At 38.6% G+C, this 16677-nt stretch overlaps 1 protein-coding gene across 1 annotated transcript in view; it reads left to right on the top strand.

Annotated features, from left to right (window-relative positions):
- The window catches only part of LPGAT1 (lysophosphatidylglycerol acyltransferase 1), a gene marked incomplete at its 5' end in the record, with an annotated part of 35011 nt that overhangs the window by 15105 nt on the left and 3229 nt on the right, over nt 1–16677 (top strand). Inside the window, 2 exons of the mRNA XM_009585124.1 lie at nt 4186–4312; nt 14218–14324. Of these exons, the coding sequence (XP_009583419.1) occupies nt 4186–4312; nt 14218–14324 (234 nt within the window). The remainder of the gene's footprint in view (nt 1–4185; nt 4313–14217; nt 14325–16677) is intronic.

Raw genomic sequence — 16677 nt, 5'->3', positions numbered from 1 at the left:
TGCTGAAACCCGTCTTTATAACTTGCTGTTTTTCTCAGTGGTAAATGCTGGTGGCCTGCTGGCAGGTTTGAAGAGTCCTGCGCATAGTCAAATCCGGCTTTTAGCATTGGTTGAGTAAACCCAGGGAGGACATAGAGGGGATGAAAAGGAGCTCTGAACCCTACTAAATTTGTGATTGTAGACAGTCAAGTATCTGCTGTGAGAAGACCATAGAGGATGATGAAGCACTGAATATCTTGAAGACGCTGATGGTTAAGTTGCTTCATAACTAAATATGAAGTAACTTACTATCGCTGAATCCACAGCTAGAATAAAAATAAGGAAAAAAAGTAGTTATGAAGATTTGCCTGTGCTGGTGATTTAAAAAAAGAAAAAAAAGTTAGGAGACTGTTTAAATTTTATTTTGATTTTTTTTTTGTCTAGGCCAGAAAGCTACTGTTACGTGTGATCGTTCAGTCTTGTCTTAGCACTCATAAGGCAAGTATGTACCATTCATACTAAGGAACTTGTTACTATGTGGTTTGGATGCAACTGTGTAGGACAGATGCCTGTAGGCCTGTTTTGGGCATTTATGTACTATTTTAAAAGAATCAGACTGCTAACATTTTGAGGCGATTTGAGAAATCAAAATCCTCCACCTGTGCTGAAAATGGCAAGCAGACTGACATCACAGAAGAAAAACTAGTCCTCAGAGAGATCAGCTTAAATTTGGCCTCTGCTGCAGTTTCTTCTGCTGAAGTTTCTGGTAGCCAGGCTGCTCAATCTTTCAGCAGGTACTAGAAATGAAGAATTGGAGTGTCTTTTAATGGTAGGTAGAAAGTTCAAAAGGGTTTGGCTGTCAGAAACATCTGTGGCTGTGTTGCCCAAGCCAAACTTGGCAAGAGGAGTTCTTGATCAGGTATACGCAACTTCCTTTTTTTCAGCTACAAATGCCAGACCTGAGATTCACACCATAGTATAACTAACGCAGCAGTCCTGTTCTGAGTTCCTGTTAGTGTGCTCTATTTAAAAAATAGTAGGGTTTATTCTTGTTCTAAGGTCTGCTTAGGCTTGAAAGCAGCATCTTCTGGCATACTGAGGTCCTACCCCTTTGTGTTGTGTGCAGTTGTCTGTTTCTTTTTCAGTTTCAGGATTTGTTAGAGCTTCGTGGCTTTAAAATAAATATTCTCATGAGCAGGGCACAGCACAGTATAACCGCCCAAAAAGGACAGCAAGATTTATTTCAAAATTAATTTTCTGAAATCCTTGGTGACTTAGGGGTTTTTTTTTGGCAATGTGAGATCTTGGTTGATTATGTAAGGCTTATTTTAAACCAGAGCATGCAGAAATATGCCTGTGACTGTGATTTGATAGCATGTCTTGGTAATTGACCTGGAGGTAGCTGCACTAAGACCTGCTTGCTCTAAAGGAGGGTCTATGAAGGCTGACGTTGCCTTCAGAATTCCACCACCACCACCACCAACAACCTGGGGTTCCTGGTGGGCTGTCAGAGGCAGGTTTTTCTCCCCACCCTGCCCTGGAAGGGGCTGGAGGTGAGTTTGGAGCTGGTCTGAGGAATCCATGCAGCAGCTTGGCTCCACAAAAGCAGAAGGTAGGAAATCAGCCCAGAAGAGGACTGCAGGAGTCTTCCTGCAATGAAGCTTGAACCATTATCCACTGAAAGAACAGTTTGAAATGCTAGCTAAATATTTAATAAATGATTTTAAAGCATTTTACTGTAAATAATAAGATAGTGTGCCTGTATTCATCTGGCACTTTTTAATTGCAATTAATGGTCTTTGTTGCTTACTCACTTAGACGATTTACTTGTCTTTATCCATTCTTACTTTACGTCTGGGAAAATAATAAATTGAATGGCTTTGTTCCGAAATCCATTTCTAAATTAATACTTCTGTGGATTTACTATTAATTTCATATTGGCTTTTCTCTAATACATCGCTACTTTTAAAATTAAGGACTCTGTAGTTAGTGCTTTTCTTAAGAGAGACTTGACAAGCACTCTGTCATGATGCTGGCAAGCCTGGAGCCTCTAATGGGGCCTCATGTTCTCATTTCACGTGTCTGTCAGGGTTTTAAAACACTGTATTTCCAGAAGGTGACACTGGATGTTTCAGCTTGACCTGTGTAGCTTGCACTTGGTCAAATTTTGGAATAGCACGTTGCATGCTATTAATAACTCATAACTTAAATATTAGGAAAAACTGTCTAGCCTTATTCAGGTAGTGTATTTGCATTTGTAACGAAGCAGTACAACTCCGTTGTTGAGTAGACACCACAGAAACACTAGCTGTTTGTTAAAATAATTGATAGATATATGTGATAGCATTGCTGTAACTGTCTTCTCACTCTTAATTAAATTAAATGCAAATTAAATTAAATGCAGGTAGAAACTCACGAGTCAGTCCTTGCACATATGTTCTAGTTGGTGTTAATAACTCTGTGGCTTTTAGAGTGCGCCTCAGACTGTGTGTTGCAGATTTCTTCATGTGTGTGGTAGCTTTTCTGTAAAATTTGAGTGGCATTTCTGGGCAAGACCAAACATCAGTCTAGCCCAACATCTTGTCCCTGACTCCAGGTGGATATCAGAGGAAGAGTGTGAACATAGCAAGCATGCATCTTTCTTCTCCCACATACTCTCCTAGCTTCTGACTGTTTCCAGTGTGGTAGGTTTCCCAAGCCAGGTGGGGGTTTCTGCCTGTTTAGTTAACCCTCCAACGGATTTCTCCTACGTACTTGTCCAGTTTCCTCTTGAACCCAACTCTCTGCATCCTTGACATCCTTTGGCAAGGGGTTCCCCACAGTTTCATTCCCCTCTGCACGAAGAATCATTTATCTCTGTTTGCTTTGAAAAGTTTTCCTCTTGGCTTCGTCTATTCTAGTATTGAGAAAGATGGTGAACAATCTATCCTTGTGCGTGTTCTTCATGCCAACAGTGTTTTTGTCAACCTCTATGATATTTCTTTCATAGCTATTTCAGCTGCAAGCTTGAAGAGTCTTGTACTTTGTACGAATACCTAACAACTCTTACGTGCTTCTGCCAACAGATGGCTGGTTTTAATAGTCAACTTTTTAAATGCTTTAAGATATTGCTGGGTATGATGTAAGAATATTACTATACTAGTGTATTAAGCATTAAGTAAGCATATGACTATGCTAGCCCAAACATAACATGACCTCAGTTACAAGGCAGCTCCAGTTCCCACAGAATAGATATTAAATTGACAAGCTAAACTCAAAGTGCCATCTTGGCAATGTGCCCCTCCTTCCTGGTTTGCTTTCCAGATCTGCTGCTCTCCCTCTTTGCAAACCTGTGAATTGAAGACATGCCAGAGGGAGGTCATGGCTAGGCTGATATCTGACCTTGACTATTGCTGGTAGTAACCTATGTTCAGATTTAAATTTGACTCTCCTGAATAATATTCATAGCAAATATTTTCACCTCCTTTGATCCTTTTTTCAGTTTCTAAATATGCTAAGCAGCATATGAACATGTACTGGTATCAGTCTTTCTGGGATCTTGTGGATACAATCTCCTCTCCATTGTGAAAACTGACCATCTTCTATTCGTTGTTTTCTTGTCTTTAATACACGAAGTGGTGTATTTCCTCTTTATCCTGTAACTCAGATTTTTAAAAACCTTTGAGGGATTTTTTTTAAAAAGTCTTTGAAAATCTAAGTATGTTGTATAACATAAATCACCTTTATCCACTTGCCCTAACCCAGTAGTGAGGCTAGTTGTCCAAAGGGATCTGCATGGCTGTTGTTTCATCAGGGATCTGCAACTGCGAGCTCTTACGAAGGCCCAGTTGTAAATGTGCTTAAAGTGCTGACCAAGAAAGTTGGATTTTTATTTTTAAAGTTTTCCTTTCAGTGAATGGGGGGAAGCACCTAACATTTGGGCCAACATGTTGTGTGACTGTACTCATACCCAGTGAGTGAACTTGTTCAATTCGTGTACTACGATACGTAAGAACAACAGAAATAACTGTGAAAGTAAAATCTTTGTCTAGCTGAAGTTTGTAAGAGTATTTCTGTGCTCTGTAATGAAATCTGGATTTGATTTTTGGCTGTCTTATTTCATTTGTGCCTCATACTTCATGAAGTAATATAAAAATGGAATAACTATCAAATGAGTGACATACACTTTCTGATTACTTTTAATATCACATTTCTTTTTGTTCCTAGAGAGCAAATCAAAAGGCCTCCAGTGGGTGATAGATGCAACCATTGCGTATCCCAAAGGTGAACCTATAGACATCCAAACTTGGATTCTTGGCTACCGACAGCCAACGGTTACACATGTACATTACAGGTAGGAAATAAACCTTCTACTCTTACATTGAACTAAAATATTAAAAAATGAGTATTCACAAATTAGTAACATCGTGTTTCAGAATATGGGAAATCAGTAGCAATGTCTTTTTTATGTGCGTCTCTCACAGGTGAGCAACTCGTATTATCTAAACACAACACAGTTTTCTTTTGAAAAGTTCAGTGACCATTCCATATCTTAGCACATTTAAGTTATTGTCTAATGTCCTGTGGCTGAATATAGTTATTTGAAGGCTAGGTCATCTTTTCCACTTTAACGTTAAGGTGCTGGTAAACCCAACCTGATTTTTTTTTTTTTTTTTTAAAATAATGACAACACGTTAAAAACCACTGTGTTATTCAATAACAGGTTTCCTGAGAGATTATTAGATATTGTATTTAACTTTCTGACAAAGAAATGTCAGCTTTTTCACTCAAAGCATACTCTTAATAGTTGAGCAGAGCAACGCTCTGGAAATCGTAGCAAATCTCATTGACACCGAGGATGGGATACTACTAAAACTTTTCTCCTCAGCGGTTCTTTGTCTCAAGACCTAAACTAACAGAGAGAGAAGTTGCATTTTGCTTTTGGTTTGCAGTTAATTGCAAGTCTGAAATCTCCAGAAATATTTTAACACTCTCCCTATACCAAATAAGTTCATCACGTTTTATCCCAAAATTGCATTATTTCATCTTAATTCCCTTTTGCTGATTTGGGGAGCTTTTAGACTTTTACAGTAAGCTTTCAGGTATCCCTGTGTGGATCCCCTGTGTGGCAGTTTAACTGGGAATGACCTTCTCCAGCATCACTGCTGTGTCAGTGTTGTGTGATGCAGAGTACAGGCTGCTCACTGGAGCTCCTTTCCACAGCCATGTTTAAATCTGTCCCTGCTTTTTATAGAAATCTGCCTTCAAGTTTTTCCGAAGGTGAACATACTTGCACCCTAATTTAGGTAAGATATCGTAATATCTATCATGCTTTATTCAGGTCACTTTAGTACTTTCTCAGATTTCTGGGATAGTTAAATGTATTTAGAATTGTATTAAACAGTATTTCCAAAAATACTTCCTTTAAAAAAGAGAGAAAGTTATCTTAAGTTGAATTAACTTCCTGCTTCTAAATGTGTATATTCAAAACCTATTTATGAGCACGAGCATAAAGGTGACCTTCCTTGCATTGAACTTGAATGTTGCAGTTCTTGTAGTACTAAAATTCTTAGAAAAAAATATTAGAAACTGTTTACTGTTGGGTGGAGGTTTGTTGTTTTCTTCCAGAGGGTCTAAATCACTGGTTTAGACAGGGGCAAGCCTCTCTCTCTGTTGTTTTTTGTTTGTTTTTTTTTTTTTTAATATTAAATAACCTCTAGTTTTTATGGCTGACTCTGTAAAGACATTCGCAGTATGCCCCAAATGGAAAACTAATGCAGCAGCCTGTCTCTGAAGGCTGAGAGCTGGATGTTATACCTCTGAGATGCGAACTCAGTGTCTTGGTTTTAACTGGGGCTTTGGGTAACTTTCCAGTCCTGCCAATTCTTAAATTGGCACGTCAAATTTAGGCACACGTCCTCTGGACTGCAAGGGCTTTAGTTGGATGCAGGGTAGCAATTCTTAAAGATGCATTTAACAAAGTACCCTGGCTCTGACAGCGGGCGGTAGCAGCAAAGGCAGGGGGAGGCAGCCCACGCACCAGTTAACACGCGATGGCTGGTAACATGTTCTAAGCAGGCGTCGCATCTGGATCGCTCTTTTGGTAGGTGCTGATGGACCTGGCCTTCATGAACTTGTCTAATACCATTTTTAACTTGCTTATACTTAGACTTCTACAATTTCCCGTGACGCAATGTGTAACTGTTCTTGAAGGCGGCAGCCAGGACCACTTCCTTTTTGCTTGTGTTAAGTTCTCCACCCTTCAGTGGGTGCATCCTGTTTCCCCCTTGTCCTGCCAGTAGTGGATGAATGATTTCTCAGTGACACTCTCCATGGCCTGTAGTTTTACAGAGCTTTCTCATATCCTGCCTTAGCTGTCCCTGTCCCCCTCCCAGCCCAACGAGTCTTCATCTATTTGGTGTCTCCTTACACAAAAGCCTTTCCCCGATTATCTTGTTACTTTTGTCTGCGCCTTTTCTGGTTCTGCTATAACTAGTTTGTGAGTTGACTGACATCCTGAATTCCCCACAGCAATTTCAGGATCGCTTACCAGAGTAATAATAGCTAATCTTAGAGGCTGTGGTAGTGTATGCGTAGCTGCTGGTGCTTTTTCCTTCCCCAGTGTTCACTGCCTTGCATTTACTGCTATTTAATTTCATCTGCAACTATTGTCAGGTCCTTTTGCAACTCTTCTCTTTGACTGCCCAGAATAATTCTGTACCAAAAAAGTCATATCGCTTTTGTATCCTTTATTCCAGATTTAGCATATCATCTAGCTATGATATGCTAAGACCTTTTAATGTATCTGGAATTAGAGCTGTAGTTTGGAATTAATATGGTGAATTTTCACCTTCAGTGTTTTTGACAATAAAATGTTATTTTTAGATATTTTTGCGTGGCTTTAAAAATTTTTTTCTGTTTTACATAAAGGATATATTTATCCGTGGCAGGATTAGCAGAGAGCGACTGAACAGCGTGTGTACATGAATTTACTCGTGTTGCATCATCCTTTTCTATTGCTTATACAGAAATTTTACTGTTGGAGTCCCTTCAGGGCATTACAGCAACTGATTTTTTTTTAAATATTTTTTTCCCCCCAAATCACCTGACTTTACTCATTAGGGGTTATTTTTTTAGCAGAATGCTGTAATGTGATGGGCACTTTCAGGGTTTTGACAACTTTAAATTATGTATTGATGATTTGAACAGAGTTGTTGGTACCACTGAGAACCTGTGAAGACGGAGTATGTGCCAGGGAAACTGGGGTGGCGGACAGGGAAGAGTAGGGAATAACCCTTCTCTCCTGGAGGGTTTCTGGTGTTAAAGAAAACCTTACAGCTCTGCTATCACTTTATTGAACCTTCTCCAGGATTGGGAAGCCGGATAATTGAAGCCAAGTGGGCTGACATCAATTTCCTAGAGCTTATTTTTTAAATTATAGGTATGGTCAGTGGAAAACTGTCTCTTGGGAGCTTTGCGTGTGTGCCTCCTAGGTAGCATCCTCACTTGTCTGAAAATACAGTGACGTCTCAAGCCTGTTTCTGTGTCAGATCTTAATCAGGAGCAGTTCTGGAAAAACACCAAAGCGCTTTATGCTGGTTAAGCAGTATGTGCTACAAACAGCTGTGCTTTGTGACCAGCTAGCTGATCCTTGCCATATCAACCTCCTTCCTCTCTTCCCTGGCACTTGTTTGGAAATGCAGAGCTACCTTTTAAGGTGCCGAGAAGTGTCCTGGGAGGTTTCTGTGCAGTGTTGTTCCCTGAGAGCTGGTCAAGCTGCGGGGTGGAAGATGATACACCAGACCTATGTAGCTGTACGGCTTGACCAGGAAACCTAAACTACTTCTTTAAGTTCATCTTCTATGTGGAGACCAAAACATTGCTGTAACAGAGCCATGTGAGTATCTGGGGTTGTCAGTTGGGAACACCAGCACTTACTCTGCAGGTCATAAATACAAGGTGGTTCCTCAGTAATTCTTAATTTTGATAACAGCTGGGTCGTAACTACTCTTTGTCCTTAACAGTGCAGGCAAGGATTAAATCAGTGACTAAGATTTGAAAAGGCCTGTGTTGAGCCCTGAAATGTCCCTTGTAAAGTTGGTGTGTTTCTTTAACTTTTTGAAATAAACTCAGTTAGCAAAGGAAAACGCAAGGTAAAGTGGACTTCATCTTTAGAATGATGGAAATGTCAGAAATGTCTTCCAAAGATGGAAAATGTCAGAGGTGTTTCTGTTTTTCAGATGTCCTCTGAAATTTTCATGAAATGTATATCGAATATGTCTGGATTATTGTTATTCCCCTCTTTTTCCTTCATTTAGTGCAATAAAATTTTGCTCGTTGTTTGTAATTTGGAATGTCTTGGGAGATAAAATTTGAAATAAATTTTAAGGGTAATTTTTAAATAACTGTGGGGAGAGAGAAAGTTCTGCATGAGTCTCTGTGCTCTAGTGCACTAGTTTCTCATCTATCATTTCTTTTAACTGAGTTACAGGAAAAAAAAAATTACTAAAAAAGAAAAAAGCCCCTTTGGAAAAAGTAAAGAATAGTTTTGACCAGCTGCCGCCTCTACTGTGTGAAAGGAGAATCGGGATTTAAACATGCTTTTCCCCTTTTAGAGTAGTCCAGAGTGAGGAGTTGATGTATGACAGCATGGGGAAAAAAGCAACATTTTCTGTGTTACTCGAACAGGAGCAGGGGAGTCTGCAGAGCCTCTTTTGTTCTGGTCGCTCAGTCAGTCCTTTCTGCTGTTCCCTTTGGTCACAACCTGTCTCTTTCTGCCTTACGGTCTTTCAAATTTAATGTTTTCCTTTTCTCATAGACTGTCCTTTTACTGCAGGATTATTTCTTTTTCATCCCACTTAAGGAGCAACAGAGGAGTGTAGAGGACACAGCAAGCAGCCTTATGTTTTCATTTTTAGATGCTTTTCTAGCTGATGGAAATGGCAGAGAAGGTTCAGTTTAATCCAGTAATCTTTTTTTTGTTTGGAAGCTCAATTTTGATAATGAGTTGAAGCTTGCTTTTCAAACGTCAATTTTCTGTATAAATGATGTGTTTTTCAGAAGTTCATAATTAGGCTAAGCTGTGGCCTGATTTTCCTCAGGATGTCAAAAGACACTTCCCTAGAAAAAAGAAGAATTACCAAATTTCAGATTCTTCAAAACACAAAGGTGTGAGAACTTATCCTTTTAACTATCGAATAATTTTTTTACCCTGACAGGCTTGTCTCAAAACTCATTGGAAAGTGCTGAAAAACTGGGTTTGCTCTCTGAAACATAATACTCAAGGAAAATATGTAATTAACTTCTACCAGGTCAAATGGCACTGGGATTTGTTGGGGAAATTTCAACCCATCTGTTAAAGCAGTAAGCACCAAAAAAAAAGGGCTGGAAGGTGCTAGGCATCTCTAACTAGTGGCATCACTATAAGACCTGCCTTTTAATGGGTCTGTTGGAAAGGTTTGTTTTCTCTTCTCAGAATGGTTTAGCTTTGTGCTTGGGTCATTTTGTGATGCACATTGACCATAAATCCAGATACACTGCAGTTACACTCAGCAGAAATAAGCTGAGTGGTTTTGTGACTGTGTAGCAAGACCACATACTGGCTACTACTCTCAGCTCCCACCGTTTCTCCACAGTGAGTTGAGTTTTGGGATTATTTCTTTTCTTCTTATACCAGTCACTTCTTTAGCCTAACTGACTTGGTGTTTCTCAGCTGATCGCCAAGTTTCTCTAACAGTAAGATTTCCCATGTGCTGCAGTTCTGTTGTCAAAACCCGAGAGTTAAAAATTGAAAAAACCCTGAGTATGAAGTTTGTTCGATGCTTAGCTTCCCCTCAATCAAGAATGGCGTGGAGTTGGGTTTTTTGGCGTTATCTTCCTGCTGGGTTGTGCCCTTGTATGACCATATCCCGCGTTTGCACTGTGTGATCGTGATTGTGGTGTAGAGGCTCCAAAGTCAGAGCCAGCTGTAGTGGCCTCCGCCGCAGAGGATAGCTGCATTTATGCTGCATGAAAGTACCACGCGATTTCCAGCTAACTCAGCTATCTTTGTGCCATAATGCGGATGAGTACTATGTCACCTTTCTCGTACCAGTTTTTGTACTGTGCTGCTGTTGAAACAAGCTTTCAACTACTGAGGAAGTTCTTTTTTTGTGTCTACGTTGATACAGATTTATTGAAATAAACTAGACTCTTAGCTATAAATAAGATGGAATACATTGTGGTTGCTGAATGAGTTTTGCAGAAACGTCTATGAAGGGCATCCAGTTTGGCAATATATTTTAATATGCTTTTTTTACACAAGCAACTTATTTTTGGTTATACGTGAGATCTACCAACAACCTCCATCGTGCTGAGTTTATTTAAAGACTTACTGAAACAGTAAATAATACCATGATTTAGAAGGCGTAGGGGTAATGAAGAACTTTTAATTCAGGATAGGACAGATGATGAATGGCAATTAGTACTTAAAGGTGGTATCTATGAACTTTAGAATTTTAATACAGAATCAGAGGTTGTTTCTCCAAGAAGGACTATGTAAAAGAGATTAAATGTTTCTGAAAATGCTGTATTTCTGAAAATTAATTGGGATCGTTTGAGAAATGGCCTATCAGTAGATAGGTCTCCACAATTTCTTACGTATGCCAACATGTCTGTGGCAGTTACATCTCCTTTTTTTAAAATCCTTTCTTCTTTCCTGGACTGTCATTTATGCTAATATATTCTGGTTTGGGACATAGAAACACACATTTGTGTAGTGGTTTAAGAAAGTTGCCATCCCTCTGTCAGCTACGTGAAGTGTCCCACAGCCGTTGTCATCTTGCAGCTGCAGATAGGTAACCTCCAGCTAAAGATACTGCTTCATTACTGAGACAGCGTTGTAGACTCCCATCGGAGTATGTCTTTACTTCCACCACCGCTTTTAACTTCTCAGGGTGCAGCCTGTGGTAGTGCTGCTTTTATTGAAGTTTAGCCCCCTCCCGACCTCTCCGTGATGATAGCAAAGCAGCTGTTCCCTTGATGAGAAATGAGAGAAGGAGGTATTTCCATTCTGCTTGAATTTTCTGGTCAAGTTACCTTATCCAGTGCTCTTAAATTCCTCGTTTGCCACACCAGGAACAAGGACACTCTTATTTTCATGCAATGCAAGGTTAGTTTTGTCCAAAAGCTAGAAAGATTCAAGTGCCCAAGAAAATCTAGAAGCGTCAGCTATTACATGTTGACCTTGTTCCTTGTCAGGACAATTTTATGTGGTGATAACATTTTATTTTCCTCAGGAGATCAGCAAACTGTTCGCTTTTAGTGGCATTCTTTTTTTTACAAAAGTGGGGTAGAGCCAAGATGATGCCCATGCTGTGACCACATTGACAACGTTTACATACCTCATTGAAAAGAAGAAACTATTTCCTGCATCTTTTAACACTAGACCTGGCAGACCTCGCAGCTGATGGTTGGGAATGACCCTGCTCCAGTTAGAGCAATGGCTTTCCACCGTTATTTTGGATCATCTGTGTAGAGAGTTTTGTAACATCAGACTCTCTCAGTTACCTTTCCTGAACCCAGTCTCCTTAAAGAGGGTGCTCTTTTAAAACACAGATGCTGGCTGAGCCCTCTGGCAGGCAGAGGATGATGATAGTGGCAGTATGTTTAGTATAAATACAGGGAGCTTTAGCTTCACCTTATCTAGTACAGGAAGGGCTTGTGCCACAGTTTAAGGATTTTTTTTTTTTTTAAACATTTCATCTCTAATTTAGCTCAGTCATTAATAAAAATGTTCCACTTGTAAAAATAACTCTGGATAATCTAAAAATATGTTTGAAAATGCTTCTAAATACACTAGCACTTACCATTGCTAAATTGTGACAGCCAGTGTAGCGTTACTGCAAAACCAGTTGTTTTCTGTTCTGCATTAATATTCATTCAAAATGAGTGTAACGGTGAATGCTTCTTAAACTTCTAAGAAGCGGAGTTTATATCCAGAGATTCAAGTATTCTGGTACTGTATTGATTCATACAAGAGCCTGGATGGATTCAAGCAGGAAAGTGGTGTGCTGCATTCTGTTAGTCTCTCACAATGTTGGTATCACTTATGCTATTTTGCTAGTCCATTAAAGTGCCAGCTCGTAAATTTTTTCTAATGAATACCTTGTAAGCTCTTGTGATAATGTTTTCAGACTAGTAGGTACATTCTTGGAAAAATACCAGGCTTAACTAGGTTATTGAGCTGTAGAGTTGTTACCCGTTGGGTAATAGAAGTGAAGGTGGAGGTGAAGAATATCTGCAGCTTACAATGGAAGCTGCATATGAAGCCAGGTAATCCTAGACTTCTGTCCTGAGCCCACACATGCATTCTGTTAGTTCTGAACCATCTTCGAACTTCCGTAAGCAAGCATCTGTCCTTCAGAAATATACTGTGAAACACAATATTCTGTTGCTGCGTCCTTTTATTTCTTCACAGCAGATAGGCAGAAGAGAGTTAAAAATAGTGCTTGGCAACTCAGTTGTATTTGGGGACATAGAGTAAGTCTGTCTTAGTGTTATATACCCTCAACAAAAATGGTCCTTTCTCTGTGGGTGTGTTTTTTACTTGCCTCTACATGGTTTAATTTTAGTCTGCTGTACAACGTCTGGGCTTCAAGATAAAATAGTTCTTTATTACCTGTCTTTGTCATTGTTCTTAATATGCATGCTGAGGACTTGAGCTATTTACTGGACCACCAACAATTTAATAAAATTTGTCTTTGGCCAAAGACTTTTCTTCAAACTGTATTTTGCCTGAGATAACAGTTGCTAGTTTCTAGTTACTGAGACTGTCTTTACTAGAGCACAGAGAACTCCACAGTGTGAGAAAGACGTAGGTAGAATTGCTACAAAGGCTACAGAAATATCTGAGTTCATGTTGATGCCATAGTTGGAAAATAAAATTGTTCATCTCCTTATATTGAAGTTATCTCTGTATACCGAAGCACCATTATTTTTAATTCACTCATTAGAGCAATGCTTTGCTGCTTTTCTCCTCCACTTACAGCTTATTTTTTCATGCATCGAACTGAAAGGAGGAGGTGCAAATGACTTGGCAACAAAGCAAGCAAAGATGTTGAAAACAGTAACAGCAACAAAAGGATTCTTCAGAAGTGTCTTATTTCTATAGTCTGACATTCTCCTATCTGTTCAGGCACTTCCCACATGCTTGTGGTGTTACTTCAAATTCTTTTCAGTATAATCAATCAAGACTGTGTTTAAAAAGAAATGAAAAATCAACTAATGAAAATGGAAGCATGGCATAGATGACAGGGTAAATGGGAGCTCACCTGGAAAGAGAAACCTGCAGTAAAGGTCTTACATTTCAGAGTATGAATTTTTCAGGCTAGCCTGATACACAAATCTCTTCTGCATTGGCCTCCCAGTGAAACACAGCAGATACGTAAGTTCTTGTATATATCAAAAGCCACTTAGGGTCTACTGAGGAGATTTCACAGTTACTGTAAGACTTGAAATTCTATTTTGAAAAAAATCCAGTGAGGTATGGTGGGTTATTTGGGGGTTTCTGTATGTATGTATCTCAGTGAATTCTGCCTTGGATATCTGATTTTCTAAGTAGACCTAGCATTCAGTGTAGAAGTACCAAAACATTGGTAATTCTTGCACTAGGGTTTTTAAAATAGAGCAGCAATATTTGAGTACACTTACTTACATGGTCAGTTTTCGGTGTAAAACCTGCCTTAGAAATTTCAGACAAAGATGCTGGCATCCTTTGAAAAGCACAGAGGGCTTGTTTTCTGCGAGACAGAGCTATTGGTACTTAGTGATGTCGTTATGCAGCTTCTGCCTGTTGAAGAACTGTTTCTTCAAAACTGGGGATGAACCTTCTTAGTCTTTTATTTCTTTCTGTTTCAGTGCATGAACTTCATACCTTCTTGGTTTGTATTTTTTAAGGATAGTAATATAGTGTGCTGGTATTCTATTTAAAAAAAACCTAGCAACTTACTAGCTTTTATCAAATGCTGTAGTGCAGCATTTGATAGAAGCTAGTAATGCCTATGTCTTCTGTGTGCATCTGGCTGTTAACCTGGAATATTCAGTTTTGTATCCTTAATACCTATGTGATCTGTGAATCAGAGAGAGAATGAACCATGCAGTTAGATTTATACCAAACTCTTGTTCTCTATGTTTTGGGGTGGGCTGGGCAGAAGGGAATAGTTTTGTCCTTCGCATACAGAATGCATTTTCTAGGTTTAATTATGTTTGTTTCTTTGGTAGGATTTTTCCAGTTAAAGATGTACCTGTAGAGCCTGAAGCTCTTACACACTGGCTGTATCAACGATTCATTGAAAAGGAGGATCTCTTGACACATTTCTACGAAACAGGTAGGATGATAACTAGCAAAGAGAATTGTGCTTTGTTAATGTCTTTTCTTACAAGGATTTCAAAATGGTTTGAGAACGCGTATACATTCTTCACACGAATACAGTAGATATAATTATCAATACTTTTTATGTGGCAAAAAAAGTGTGATAAGAAATGATCTAGGAAAGGTAAATTACCTGGGTAACATTAGAATAGGGTAGTGTTTGGAAGCTGGCACGTTCAAAACGGATCTAAGGAAATCCTCTTTTTTTTCTGCAATAACATACAGTTCAGCCATGAAACTTGCTGCCACAGGATTTCGTTGAGTTAGAATAATTTAGCAAGACTCAAAGAGGTAGTGAACAATCACATGCATAGTAAAAGTATTCAGAGTGGATATAACACTTTCAAGGTTTAAAATGAGCAAGTTCTTGACTAAAAGGGATTAAATAAGACTCTTATGTGAGGCAGGCTACTTTATCTGCTTTGTGCAGCTATTTAGCATGTTCTTCTGGTACTGTTAGAGAGAATTGATCTAAGTAGTCTGCAGGTCTAATCCAAAACCATAGTCCTCTTCTGTTTCCTGTTAAGCTAAACAGAAAGATGCTGTGACTGGAAGGATCTGTAAGAATTACATAGCATAAAGTCTCTGGAGTCTTGATCTGCAGCCCGGTGCTGTGAGTACTGGCCTCCTTGCTGTGAGGTACTGAGGGTCACTTCTATCATAATATACTTTCAATGTTAATGGATCAGAGGAATCTAAATAAACTTCGAGCATTAATAACATTACTGAAGGGATACTGGCAAACATGATTTAAAATATCAGGTAAATACTTTGAAACCATAGCTGGAGAAGTGTTTCCTCAAGGCTCTTTTTTTTTTCCATCCAGTTGATACTGAAGTATGTCATCTGCCCTCCAGCAGGTGTGTGTTTGTGTGTATTCAGAATACAAAACAGAAGAATTCATCAAAATAAAAAAAAGAAAATCCAGAGAGGAAAAAATAGAGTTTTATTTAGACATACAGGAAAGGAAGTTTATCAAACATAGACTGAGTAGGAAGACTCCAGATGAAATAATGCAGCTTGTCTCTGAAGAAAAATAATCTCTTCATTAGCAAGTAGCACAGTTGTTGAGGGGAGGGAAAAATATTCAGTCTCTTGAATCAACTGAGTTTAACATTCTAGAGTGACTGTGTTAAACAAAGACGCTGCTTCTGTTAGATGATTTATGGCAAAGACTGCTTTAATTTGCTTTGGAGTGCTTAATTTATCAATGGTAGTGCTTAAAAAGATTAATAGAGTTCTTTAACAACCCAGAGTTGTATTTTGCTTTATGAAATACTGCTGTCACTCATCCATCATTGATGGCAAAAGTCAAACCCTGCTATATAAATTGCATCCAAATGCATATATTGGACCTTATTAGACTAATAAGTTTGTGAATCTGTTTAAAACTACAAGTGTAGTCAATAGGAGGTAAGGAATTCTTGTTATTGAGACATTATTTCACAAATACCATTAAAATAAGTCATACCCAAAAAATCTAACTAGACCAGAATTTCAGAAAGTATAATGAATATAATCAGATTTATTCATTGAAATGCAATTCCAAAATAGGATAATTGGTTATAATTTGCCAATGTAATCAGTATGAATTAATAAGACATGTTTTAAATGCTATGACACAGGAGCTTATTAGGCATAAATTAGCATAATTTCAAGTTACTACCATTTATGCCAGTTGAGAACTTGCTTGCGTTGCTTTTGTTGGCTTACTGCGAAAGTGCTGTTACAGTTTTTGGAAACCCCCTGGAAAAGTCCTGAGGCCTGATGTGAGGGGAATCCCTGAAGCTGCTTAAGAGGTAGCTTTGTATTGATGTTACATTGTCGCAAGTTGGTGTGGTTTTAAGACTTAAGGCTGTTTCAGCTTTTTTCTTTTTCTTTTTTTTTTTTTTTTAAATTCACACTGCTCAGGAACTTGTCTCAGTTCATAAAGCTTACTTCATAAAGCTGGAGTAACAGTTAGTGCTTCATGAAGCTTTAAAACTTTTTATTGACAATGTCATCGTAGGAATACATTCTTTTGGCATATTTTTATTTGGGAAGAGGAAGAAACAAAGTCTAAACCACCTTTTTCCTTTTTGCTGTATTCCTAAGTGTTAAGAACTTTAATGGATCTGGGGAAAACCTGTAATATTAGATCTCTTAAAATTAAACATAAAAAAAAAGTATCTGCCTAAAAATTGAATATGTCCTTTCTTACAGGTGCATTTTACACATTTCATCTATAAAATTAAAACCATTTACAGTTAATATCTGCAGGTGTAAGCAACACAGACTCCTATTTTAGCAGCTAGTGGAAAGCTTGTATT

The sequence above is a fragment of the Fulmarus glacialis genome, unplaced genomic scaffold (assembly GCF_000690835.1).
Source record: "Fulmarus glacialis isolate BGI_N327 unplaced genomic scaffold, ASM69083v1 scaffold38730, whole genome shotgun sequence".
NCBI lineage: Eukaryota > Metazoa > Chordata > Aves > Procellariiformes > Procellariidae > Fulmarus > Fulmarus glacialis.
This window is presented reverse-complemented; position numbering and strand designations above follow the sequence as displayed.